Source organism: Pimephales promelas, chromosome 14 (assembly GCF_988280905.1).
Source record: "Pimephales promelas chromosome 14, fPimPro1.hap1.1, whole genome shotgun sequence".
Lineage (NCBI taxonomy): Eukaryota > Metazoa > Chordata > Actinopteri > Cypriniformes > Leuciscidae > Pimephales > Pimephales promelas.
In genome coordinates this window covers 25,540,031-25,553,066 of record NC_142782.1, presented here as the reverse complement: position 1 = coordinate 25,553,066, position 13,036 = coordinate 25,540,031, and the positions used below count along the sequence as shown (strand labels likewise).

Genomic DNA, 13,036 nt, shown 5'->3' with positions numbered 1-13,036 from the left:
GCAAGTGCGCGTCTGTCTGGTTTCATATGTGTCTGTGTGTGTGTGTCATTGCACTTGAAAGCGTGCGTGGTGTAGGAGAGAGACACGTGAGGAAGCCTGCCGGATTTCCACTGAAGCACCACAGTTTTAAAGCGCATTACCTGTAGTCTGTAGAGAAAAGGATCAGGTATGAATAAAGATGGTAAAATAGTAAGCCAAAACCTAACCTTCATGATGAAATAGTAGATGAATTCAGAAATGGTTTTACAGTAGCTTTACTGAGTCTGAAACTTACTGTTATTGTTAGCAGTTAGCAAGCAAAAGCAACACTCATAAATAGTTTTTGTTTATTTCAAGTGCCTGTTCAAATTGTTAAACTACCTGAGCACACAGCACTCCCATTCTCAGAGCTTGGGTTCTCAGTGCTGTCAAAATAAAAGTCCCACTTCCAACATGGACAAACAAACAAACGTATTGGCCGATGCAGATATTTAAAAAATATATATATTGGCATTTTTATATTTGATATTTAGCATTGTTTAAATATCTCCATTGGCTGATACATTTGCATTGGCACAGTTAAGGCCTTTTCACACAGTTACTGTCCTTTCACACTGAGCCGATGTAATAAAGCAAAGCGAATCACAATTTATGAGATTATTCTTATTTTTGCTCAAAACTAACTTTAAACCATCATCGAGTGCTTGTAATAACTTCCCATTTCAATCTGAAGTTGAATTTTTTTAAGTTATGTTTTTTGGCCTTTTTGTGTCTTTTATTGGATAGGACAGTAGATATTTTTGTAAAAAAAAAAAAAAAAAGATAAAATCGTTATTTTGCATCATCGGAAGATTTTTTGGCCAGAGGCTAAAGACTACAGTCAGCAGTAGGGGCTGTTCCGCATGTTCTCAACCCGCACATAGAGGGTGGGATCTCACTCACAGAATGGACACATAGAGTCAGCCATCTTTTTTGGGAAACTAAGCTAGCAGGCTCTTGTTCTGTGGAGAAAGCTGAGTAGTAGGGGTTACCATTCTCTTTTTCCCGTCGATCATTGTTTAAATGCATACCTTTTGTGTCAATCTAACTACATTCATTCTGATTGGTGAATCTTTCCAGGGGGTGAACACCAGGGTGGGAATTATGTAATTTTAAGGGGCAAGGCCATTTGGCCTCCACCTTTTCTTTTTTTTTAGGGGCACCAAGGCCACATGACAGGGCACAAAGGCCATTGAGTACAATTTGATGGTTTTCCCATTCAGATTACAGTTTTTCTCAATTGCTAAAACACTAAAATCCATTGGCTGAACAAAGTTCTCAGTTGCCTGAACTCATTTAGCTAATTGTGGAGTCTGTTGTCAATACCGTAAACAATTTCACATGGTAAAACACAATTTGCAGATCTCACTTAGACTTTTCAGCAAAACTCAGAGCACATTCTCATTCTCAAAACACATTCTGCACTCTAATGCACATATCATCCATACTGGTAAACACAAGTGGCAAAAATCAAATACAAATAGAGAACACATATCATTTAATTGAACACAACCACTCAAAACTGATTCAACCTGTTTCAAATGATGTGACAACCAATATTAGCCAGTTCAGGTGGGAAGGAGAAAGTCTGAGAATGGATTGAAGAAACAATGTGAGAGGACGATGACGAGTGCGAGGTGGGCGAGGAGGAGGAGGAGGGCAAGAAAGAGAAAGAGGAGGAGAGCAAGAAAGAGGAAGAGGAGGAGGGCAAGAAAGAGGAAGAGGAGGAGGGCAAGAAAGAGGAAGATGAGGAGGAGGAGGGGGGGGGGGGGCAAGGGACAACACTGCTTGTAATGTCTACGAAGTGCTCTGGACCCAGGCCAAAGACAAGAAGCACATTGATCACATGTTTACTCCTTTCATTTGTGTCCCTTTGAGTATCGTATACTGTAGTACAGTGCACTGCTGTAGACTGTACAATGAAAAAAATATGAAATTTGTTTTGAGAGTCATTTTGACATATAGTTCTCCCTGAGAACTATATGTTTTGAACAATGTGTTTAACATTGTTTGGTGTATTGTTTACTGACTGCTTGAAACTGTATAGCATTTTGATCACTTTGTTTATGATTTGAGAGCAGTGTTTGACTTTGAACACAGGTAAAACTGTTTTGAGGCGAAAGGTTCATTTTGCAAGAAAAGTCAGAGGTTTTGTAAATAGTGCTTGAAGATGAGGTTTAGTGTTTAATGTTTTCAGAAAATGGAGCAAGGTTTCAGAAATTGTGTTTTAGCAATTGAGAAAAACTGTAATACCATAACATCCTAATTTGGAATAAGACATGAATTATGACTTTTTTAGAATGTAAAAAAAAATCAGACAGATAATATAATATTTTATGTATAATGCAACGATGATAAAGTCTATCGATTATCATAACATTATACTTATAATCTATTATGAAAATGCCTGACATGGCTTGAAGAACACAGGTAAGTCAAATATCATTGCAAAAATGTCTGTTGTCTTCAAAATGACATAATCTGCATGTTACAGCGATCTGTTAGCTTTGTTTGTGGTCGGGGATTTGGGATTTCCTGCATTGTCGAATGATCTTCTTCATGTGTTCAAAGATAATAATAATGACTATAATGTTCAGTAGAGTGTCCGCACATCAGTATACAGCGCTCATAATGATTACATTGATGCGTGGCCGGCCGCGGTATAATTCCCACACTGGTGAACACAGTAAATGTCCACTGTAAACTCATGTTTACATTAGGGCTGGGCGATATGGCCAAAAAATCATATCTCGATATTTTTTGGTCAAATGGCGATATACGATATATATCTCGGTACTTTATACGTTTTCTATTTAGATAAAGAAAATCTTTATATTAAATATATATATATATATATATATATATATATATATATATATATACAGTATATTCACATTCGGCCAAATGATATCCTACAAACAATGTTGATATTGAAGGATATGGAAACAAATATAATATAGGCTATGCAATATATTATGTGCAAAAAGCTTTTGTTTTTATATTGACTAAAAGCTAAACTAGCTTAAAACAAAAATAAAAACAAAAACAAAAGCACAAACTAATTATATTAGCCTGCATTTGATTACCCCATTATAATCACTTTCACTTTCATTAAAAATATATACTTGTAGGTTTAAAATTCCACATATGGCACATTTATTTTCTCCAACAACAAATATTTTAGCAATATGTTTATTTTAGTCAGAATTATTGCGTACTACGTAGTACTATTCACGCGCATGCGCGCGCCGGCGCTCGTTCAAGGAAGCATGAATTTTAGCGGAGATTCACTTGCAGAAGCTCGTCCTCTTCTGACATGGACATATTTGTTGTGAAATGGACATATTTGCTTTACTTTCTAACATTTACAGATGGAGAATATGTGAAATGTAAGTTGAGCACTGAGGAAAGCACCACATCTCAAACGCATTAAACAGCGCAAGTATATCTGTCAGTCAGCAACAGTGTCTGTCAGAGCATTTGACAGGGCGGCAAGCTGCCTTAAACTTGTTAACTATATCAAAGTGATTTTGACGCAATTAATATAAGCTTGTGTCATGTTTAGGACAAATTGTACTACGTTGCCTAGCTACTTTCACTGCAGCAGCTCACACTGCAACCTCCGCTATTTTTCAGATGTGCTCATATCAAACTACTGTATCGATATAAACGGTATTGCCTCATTCCATATCGTTTCAAAAAATATAACGATACATCGTACATATTCGATATATCGCCCAGCCCTAGTTTACATATGAAATGATGTCTGGCTATATAATGAAATGCAGCAGAAGGATCAGGGCCTTTTCTGTATCTCGGATCAGCCCGTGAATGCTGAGTCGCCGAGACCCATAATGTCGGGTAAAATATATTTCCTAATGTCTCGCTCTTCCTCGTCGTCCTCATCCTCTTCCTGCTGGTTCACCTCCTCTTACTCATCCTCTTCCTTCTCTCCCTCTTATATTGTTTCCATCTATTGTTGGTGTCAACATTCAGTGCAACATTTTGAGTCAATTTTGTGACTCTGAACTGACTTGTATTATGTACTGTTGGTTTGGTCACATCATTAAGAATGAGTGTGAACAATTTTGAGGCATGTGTAAATGATGACAACTGTGTTGTAGTTGTGTTTAACTTTTGCCTGCCTGTGTTTAGCATTTTGAAACTTGAGTGCATCACAGTGCGAAATGTGTTTTATTGAGTGAAAATGTGTTTCGAGTTTTGAAAAAAGAAGTGCACGAGATTTGCAAACAAACAGTGTTTTAAACACCGGAACTTGTTTAATGTTTTACAGAAAGAGTGATTTATTCCACCAATTCGATTATACTATTGAGAATTTGGTTCAGAGAATTCGGTTTACTGTTTTAGCAAATCAGAAAAACTGTACTCAAATAAGTGCAGTCCTTGTTAGGATAAGAGACTGAAATTTGAGAGACTGAAAGACTGAGAGTTGAAAAAATGTCCAAACTTCAGAACGGTAGTGTCTTTTTGGACATTCCTACCCTAAAGAAGCACGATTCTAGGCCTGAATCAAGTCAGGGATTTTGCAACTTGCAAATGGATCTGCACTGATCTGAGCCAGAGCGAGTGAGTTAGCAGTAAGAGAATAGCTGTGTGTGTGTGTGTGTGTGTGTGTGTGTGTTTTGAGAGCAGAATTGAGACTGGCTTGAATACCTGAGCTCACTACCTCTCTCTGCCCAGAATCTTATTTTCCCTCCTCCACATCAAACAAGATGTCTTTGTCTTGGCCTGCGTAAGGGGTGCAAACTTATTAATTTTTTACCCCTCACTTCCTTCCCCCCTCCCTTTAGCCATTCCTCCCCCTCTCGGTCAGAAGGGAGAGTGGAGTCAGCTTGGCGTTTGTTTGATCTGACAGGTAGAATGTGCCTGCAGGGAGTGAGGAGCTGTACGGAGATGTCTTTTAGCGCTCAAGAGGATGAAATTGGAGATGTGTCTGCCTGCTGGTGAGAGATAGAGGAGGCAGAAAGAGAGATTACCCTGTCAATACCACTCTCTGTCAATCATCTCTCTTAGTCCTCTATTTTTTTTGCCTTCTTTTTTCATTGTTACTTTATCTCTCTCTTTTTTAATCTTTGAGCAACATCATCCCTTCTCTTAACATGCTGTATTGTCCTTTTTTTTTTATTCAACCCCCCTATCATCCCTGTCCTTCTTTCACCTCTCTCTCTTTCTCTCTCTTTCTATGTGCCTAGAGGCTGGGCTGATTTGTTTCAAAGCCACATTCAAAGTGCAATGGCCTCAAGAAGAGCATCTGCCAACCAGAAGCTCTAGTCATAAAAGAGAGACAGAAAGAGAGAAAGAGTGTAGTCACTTCAGTAAATTGTACCCAATGCTGTATATAACACTCAAGCTAAAGTCAACAACTCGGCTGTGTGTGAAGAGTGGCAAGCAGAGGCCGTGATTTACTCAAACACCCCCACGCACACGTTTAGCTAGCTAAGTGAGGACATAGCGTAAACTTTTTGTTTGTATTTGTTTTTATATAAGCTCGGTACAATGTCAGTGTTTTGCTAATTTTAATACCTGACCAGACAATGTGCTTCTATTTTTTGTTGAATATGATTTTCTTTTAATGTCTTGGATGTTTGACAAAATTTGAGCGAGAATTGAATTGCAATTTAATCTCAACAAGTATAGAATATTTTATTTGTATGCAAACAAACATTTTAAGACCATCAGACGACAATGATGACAGAAACATTTTTTGTTACAATGTTAAATGTAAGGAAATTTTGGGTTAACGTTTTCTTTTTCTTTTTCTGCAGATTTGCACCATTAATCCTGTTATGAGATTAAATGCAAATTATTGACATTACAACATCATTTTTTTGCTAAAAAGAGCATTTTTTTTAGGAAGAAAGAACAAAAACATTATGTCTAAGTTTTGGATTTGGCCTAGTAATGCAAATGTGAAATAATTATAATAATTATAATAAATAAATACAGTAAATGTGCCTTCTGAAGTGAAAAACAAAACGTCTTTTAGGGTGTCCTTAGAGAAGTTTTGGCTGCAAGTCTTAATGCACAGATCCGATCTTTTGAACATAACCGATTTTTGTTGGCCCGCCTGTTTACATTAACTTGAGACAGGACTGGTATCCAATATCTGTTTTCATTAATTCCAACCCAAAATGATTTTCAGTGATCTTTTGACTACACCCTGGTTTTGATTGGCCGTGCAGTTCAAAGTTACATAATTCATGTCGGATGGTCATGATTATTTTAAGCATGGACAAGATAACAGCTGTCTTGACTCATTAATGTTTTGCAGTGCAAAATCTGACGGAACAGATAGCCTAGTTCGGATTTTTTTTCTTTGTGAATAAATGTGTCGTCCTCGCCTTGTGGTGGCTTGGAATTCAAAGGGGAATCGGATATGCGTGTTTAGTCATAGGTCGGATGTCCGGATATCGGATATGTATCTGATTTAAAACTACATTTGGAAGTGGCTCAAATCAGATGCGAAAAAAAAAAAGGATCTCATGCGGATTTTTATGTTTACACATACAGTATGCGACAAGATGTCAGATGTGATGTGAGTAAAAAATCCGATTTTTTTTTGTGCCAGTGTAAACGCAGCCATTGATAGGTTTGTGTGGCTTCTGAGAACAATTTTATTCCCTAAGTATAGCTGAGTAAACTTTATACACATGAATTTTGATCCAGAGCAACTTTGCAGCATTACTAGTGCCTTGTTTACCACTTGAGCTACAGGAGCAGTTAAACAGTTTGTATGTTTAACCATACTTTCTTCCTTATCCCAAACATCCAAATGAACTCATTTATATATAAAAAATGAATTTTATCACTCAGTACTCATGCTACATTTTTCTTTCTCTCGTCTTTTTGCACAGATTGCAACTAAGCATATTAAGTAAAGTTTGATTTCCTGTAGTCTTGAGGCCTCATGATCTGTGTAAGTGTGAATGTGGGTACGTGTTTGAACCACACTCTGGTATGAAACACTTTTATAATGAGACAAAAGTTTCTCTTCCTTTGCCAACTAATATAAGCGAACAACTGCTGCAGGCCAGAAGGGGCGGTCCCATTTCAAACCGAACCTGAGTGTATTGAAAACATTCTCACAAATTCTCACAAATGTTTCCTATCGCTGGAGGCCTCACACAATAGTGGGAAATGTGACAACCAGGCCCTAAACCCACGACACACCATGCTGACAAGCAGAGCTGAGTGACAGAAAGATGACATGATTATGAGAACAATGACACACACAAACACACATACCCACACACATAACTTGGGGTGTTAACATTGCTGAGGTTTTATGTTACTCAGCTTGCAGGTTTGACTGTGATTTCTCTGACATTTGTAGTCTTTCCTAACTGTTGTACTGGGAAGAGGGAGATCTGTAATGATTAAGAATCTGGGTTTCTGACACAAAGGTTGTGAGTTCAATCCTGAGCAGGGCCCTTATCAGCATTTTGTCCTTGAGAACGGTACTTAACCCTACTTTGCTCCAGGGGAACTGGCCCTACAATTACAGCACCACAAGACTCATGGAATGAGAGCCCTCTGGTAAATGGCAAGCAATTAACTAACTAACTACTCTGTGAGTTAGAGCGTGTTAGAATTCCATTACATGAAGATTCCTGAAAAGTGTAGTAGGAGTGTTTCATCCATGGATATCAGTTGATTGCTGTTATCAAAATATGAAAAAAAAAAAAACCATTTGCATTTTCTTCAGCTACCCAGCGAAAAAACCAAGGTGATTAAAATATTTGCAAATGTTTGGAGGTCACATGACTTTCTAAAATTGGCATGTCAAATCAAGGGCGTAGTTTTGGTTTGAACATTGGGGATTGAAGTTTTAACCGTTTTAGTGAGGTCCCAACAAATGCACTCATCCACACATGCAAAGTTGGTTGATAACATACCTACAATTATTTGTTAACAACTAAATTTTCTACTTCAGAGTGCCTTTTGCAGTCAAACTAGCTTTACTCATCATTTTCTTATGTTGAAATATGTTTATTTCCTATTCCTTAACAGTTCATCAGGCTCTTAACGGTTTTGACTTTGACTGAAGGCCAGTGTCTGAAGGCCAGGTTTTTCAGTCATCATTAGAACAGAACACATTTTACCCATAACTGATTGTTTAGTCAATAATTCAAGCAGATCCAGACTTTAAAGCTGTTGTACTTGCCATTATGAAAATGTACCATAGTTCTTGTAATTGTTTAACATAGCATTTGTTATAATAAGGACATAATTACAGGTAAGACCATTGAGGCTCCTCACTAAAATGTATTTTATTATCCACAATAAATAGAATAAAACGTGTTAGATTTTAATATGGGTGGTCATGAGTAGTTTAAAAAGCTTTCTAAATTGTGATGGTGCAAGATGACATTTTCTCCTCTTTTCATTAGTCTATTTTGTGTATGTGGCTGTTTTAAGATTGTGTTCGACTTTCTCTATAGTGTTTTAAATTTCTAGAATTCATGCCCCTGTGTTAAATGTTTCCATCTGTTAAACTAATTATGGTTAGTCAGCTCTTTTTGGAAAGCCATGGTTGTGTACGTGGGTGTGTTGTTGACCCCATAACCTCCAGGGGATGTATGAAGGTGAAGACCACCTTTCCTGTCATCTAGAACAAAGACTTCTGGGTAATTGCTGGTAATTATCTTTATTTTGGGGGGAAACTGGTGTGGAACATCTTTTGATACATTAGCATGATATATTAGTTCTGTCCTAAATCTTGTTTTGTTTTGTTGTATAAGCTAGTTTTGCATATTTGCAATTCAATTTTAAGATATTTAATGTTTTAAGATTGTAAAATGTTTTTTTTTGTAATATAAAATTGTATGTTTTTATTATTTAGTATTATTATATGTATACAGTATATTTACATTAAGATAATTATTTATATATTACATTAAAATTGGCCCATTTAATTTGTGTTCTCAGCCCAAGGCAGCTGTGGATTTGTACTGCCAAGTTTTCTTAAGTCTAGATTTGTTCAGTGTGTGTTTTGGAGCTTAGACTTTACACTAGAACAATGAAGCTTTTCATCAAAGCACAGACGAAAATGGTACAGTAACTGAGTGAAGCGAAAAAAGAGACCATAGAAGAAAGCAGAAAAAGAAAGAGCGAGGGAGGAAGAGTATATTAAGGAGGAGTATGTAAAGAGTACAGAGCCTTCGATTCAGTGAGACATGCTGTTTTCAGATCAGATTTATAGCACATATGCACTCGAAGTCACGCTCAGTCTTACACAGAACTTCTGCCTACTCCACCCTGCCCTCTTTCTGTCCTCCTGGTTTTGTTTTTTTTTTTTTTCAAAAATGGAAAAAGGAGAAACAAAACTTGCTTTTACTTGTTTTTTTTAAACTTTTATTTTTACTTGTTACTCTTTCTTTCTTTCTTTCTTTCTTTTTTTCTTTCTGTGGTTCAGCCCTCCCTGTCTGAGTTACTCTTTTGATTTTGCACCCCTCCCCCAGCCTCCACTCTTTTTCTCTCTGTTTTTCCTGTGGTCGTTTGGCTTTCTAGCGAAAATTAGAGAAAGCCAAGGATGTAGAGGAGGGCCGACTGCTTCTATAAATACGGCCAGCTCTGCCTGAAGAAAGAAAGGAGCAAGGATTAGAAGGAGCTTTTTAGATACCTTTTATGAATGGGGTGAAAAATGTCAAATTCTGCCCACTCTTGGTGAAACCCACTCGACCCTCGGTTGGTTTAGATTACATGATCTCAGTACCGCGGGGGTAGGGGGGACAAACTCCAAGGTGACATTTTTTGTATGAGGAAGTGAGTGGGTTGAAATCAAATTCTTGATGAGGTGCCTCAGAATAATGAGCTAGAAAGAGTTTTTTCCCCCACCCAATCACCCCAGGCCTCGTGGATGGGACATGAAGAGGTCAGTGAGCCAGAGAGAGAGGAGTGCTAATATGAACCATCTGTAGAAATCTGACACCTCAGGAGAAAGAGCGAGAAAGAGGTGGAGACAGAGGAAGGGAGAGTGAAATGCATGAAGGATAACAAAGAAACCTATAGATGAGTTTAGCTGCCAGAGCCATTATTTTGTAGACGTTGAATGTTTGTATATAAATCACCATGACTGTCATTAATAAAGTAAGAAAAGTGCATTTAGTATGTTTTAAAACCAGGGCTTAAATACCTTCAACCCTTCAGAATAGAGATTGTGGTCTGAACCAGGGATGTGGGAGATTCGATTAGTCGATTAAGTGATACTGGAAATACTAGCCGTTTCCCTTTTTTCTCATTTAATGTTTGAAATTTCTTGTTAAGAGGAAAACCCCTTTTCGAGGGGACCTCAAAATATTTTGCTTTATATTTTACAAAAGCTATGTTTAAATCATTGTCATGTTAATGTTACAATTATATTATTTGTAAAAGTGTAAATCTGGAGCGAAAAACAAAATAATTAAGTTTTACCTCAAATTTTGCATGCATTCGTTTTCTCTTTTCCCGCGGCAGGTTCAGAGAAATGTCCATTTGGAAGTTGAGCATGGTTATTGAGTGTTTTAAAGCCTGCACAAAACTTTTCCGTTTTCTTTGAAACTATGTCATGTCAAACTAAAATATAACAATTAATCTTGTTTATAGGGTTGATAATACTATCTGGTCTGGTGCTGCCTATTGATTCAGTTGTTTTGAATAGACTTGTCTATAATGGCTAACTTTGCTTAAGTGAACGTTTAATATACAATGATAATGTAAGACAAGCACATGGCATGTATCTGACCTGTTTTTAGCGGCATTAAATATGGGATTTGATTGTTCATAGATTAAGTAGTCTATTTCAAATTGATTGCATATACAGAATGTCTATGGTGGGCAGAGGGGTGGGGGAGGGTTATCATTATGCTACTCAAGTAGTCTGTTTCAAAATTTCCTTTTAAACGTTTACGGAATTAGTCATTGCGCACATCCCTAGTCTGAAAAAGCTTTTCCCTGGCGAAATCAAAGTGGAGACATAGCGAAAATCCCTTCATGTCTTTGAATAGTATAAAGTGACACAACTGTCTGAAAGAGGCCTGTTCCCCTGAGTCCAGGCTGTTTGCTTGCGCCGGGTTTAAGCGTGTTTGTTGTTGTTTGAGTGTCAGCACCGCTGTGATCTTATGACCAGAAGGTCGCCGGGGGTGTATTCTTACTCGGAGCACACACACGCACGCACACACACACACACACACACACACACACACACATTGTCAAAGGGGCTTCTTTTATCCTTCATCTGTGTTACCTGACCGTCTTCTGGGAGGCCAGCACCTGCATAGCAGTAGGCTGTAGTGTGTCAAACACAGAAACACTTTACACTTTAAAACATGAACTATAGTAATAAGTAGTTATGCCTTCTTTATTTGTTATATTTTCTGAAGTACGTGCATTGTTCGATATCATCAACTTTTAATTATAAATGTTCATCTGTCTATAAAATAAAGTACACAACCAAACAATGAAAAAAAGCTTGTATTTAAGACTGTAACATTGACTTGCCTGTCGAGGAGAAGCAGGACTTCAGCGTCTCTTTTGAAATCTCTCTTGCGTTAGCTATATCCACCTCAGAAAAGCTATCCTACCCGTCCCATTTAAATAAAGATAAAAAATTCTTCGTTTACGAGGATAAGTCAGATATATGTATATATATATATATATATATATATATAGAGAGAGAGAGAGTTAAACTTTAGTAAGATCTAAAAAATTCATGGAGGAAGGGGGGTGGTCAAACGGATAGAGAGAAAGAAAGAGAGCGAGAGAGATAGAGAGATAGATAGTGGGGTGGGGGGGTCGAATGGATAGAGAGAAAAGAGACAGAAGGGCAGACGTTTTTTTTCCCCTCAATCGTATTTTGCAATCATGTAATTTCCTCTGTGTGAGCACTGGTCATGTGCTGAAATCTCTGGAGTGTGGAGGCGGAGGAGAAATGTGTCTCAATGTCTTGTGACAAATGATATGAAACTCATTCTGTATGGTTTAATATCTACTATTGTGCTCATTCTGGCCTCGTTGTGTCATCACATCCCATGTGGCATCTCAATAACTTTGAAAGACAACTAGAAACAGGATCTGCATTTAATATCAAATTGTCTTTCACAAACTTTATTGACTTTGTGCTCCTACACTACTACATTTTTATTTCTAAAAGAGTGATGCTGAGAAAAAATGAGGTTTAGGATTACACTCGTAGTAAAATTTTAGATACCATGTCTCATTTGCCCAAACTCAGGTTGTATAACTGCATCAAAAGAAACGGAAAATGCAAACACTGAACTCAATGCAAATCTGCAATAATTGTTTTTCTTGCCACGGGCTCTCTTGGTTTTTTAAGAACATTTATGCAAATGTCAGCATTTTGTTTATTTCTTATGTGTTTGAAATGCTTCAGTTATATATTTTTTTTCTAAGTTGTAATTGCAATGCTGTCTTGATGAGGCATGATTCTTGAAATAGATTTTTACACCATGCAGACAACAGTATACAATACTGTGTTTCCTGTTATGTTGCATGACTCATCTCAAAACGTTGGAATTATTAGAACATTAATTATTCTCTTACAGACCCTAAATAATATTTGTGCCCTGTTTCTGTGTTTATTTCAGGTGTGCTCCTGGTTTTTTAGGCGAGTACTGTCAGCACAAGGACCCTTGTTATGTGGGATATTGTCTGAATGGAGGAGAGTGCACTGTGAGCGTGGCTGGCGTACCCGGGAGCCCAAGCTGCGATTGTCCTCTAGGTTTCGCGGGCCAGCGCTGCGAGATCCAGAAAAACTCCACTTGCTACCCCAACAACCCTTGCAACAATGAGGGGAAGTGCTCGCTTCTCCCTAACGACCAGTACCAATGCGTGTGTGCCCGCGGATGGACAGGTCAGAACTCTCTCTTGCTTCCCATCTCGGTTTCTCTCTCTTTATCTTTCTGTCTAGACAGCATTTTTGGGCATTGTAGGATTTGAACATTCAAACGTGTCTATGCACAAAAATGGCAGCTCACTAGTTCTTTTCATTTCTTTTCTT

The 13,036-nt window shown here is 37.7% G+C and overlaps 1 protein-coding gene across 1 annotated transcript in view; it reads left to right on the top strand.

Moving 5' to 3' along the window:
• notch2 (notch receptor 2) overlaps positions 1-13,036 on the top strand; it is a 54,175-nt gene that overhangs the window by 19,345 nt on the left and 21,794 nt on the right. The window contains exon 3 of the mRNA XM_039677148.2: positions 12,624-12,889. Within this exon, the coding sequence (XP_039533082.2) occupies positions 12,624-12,889 (266 nt within the window). The remainder of the gene's footprint in view (positions 1-12,623; positions 12,890-13,036) is intronic.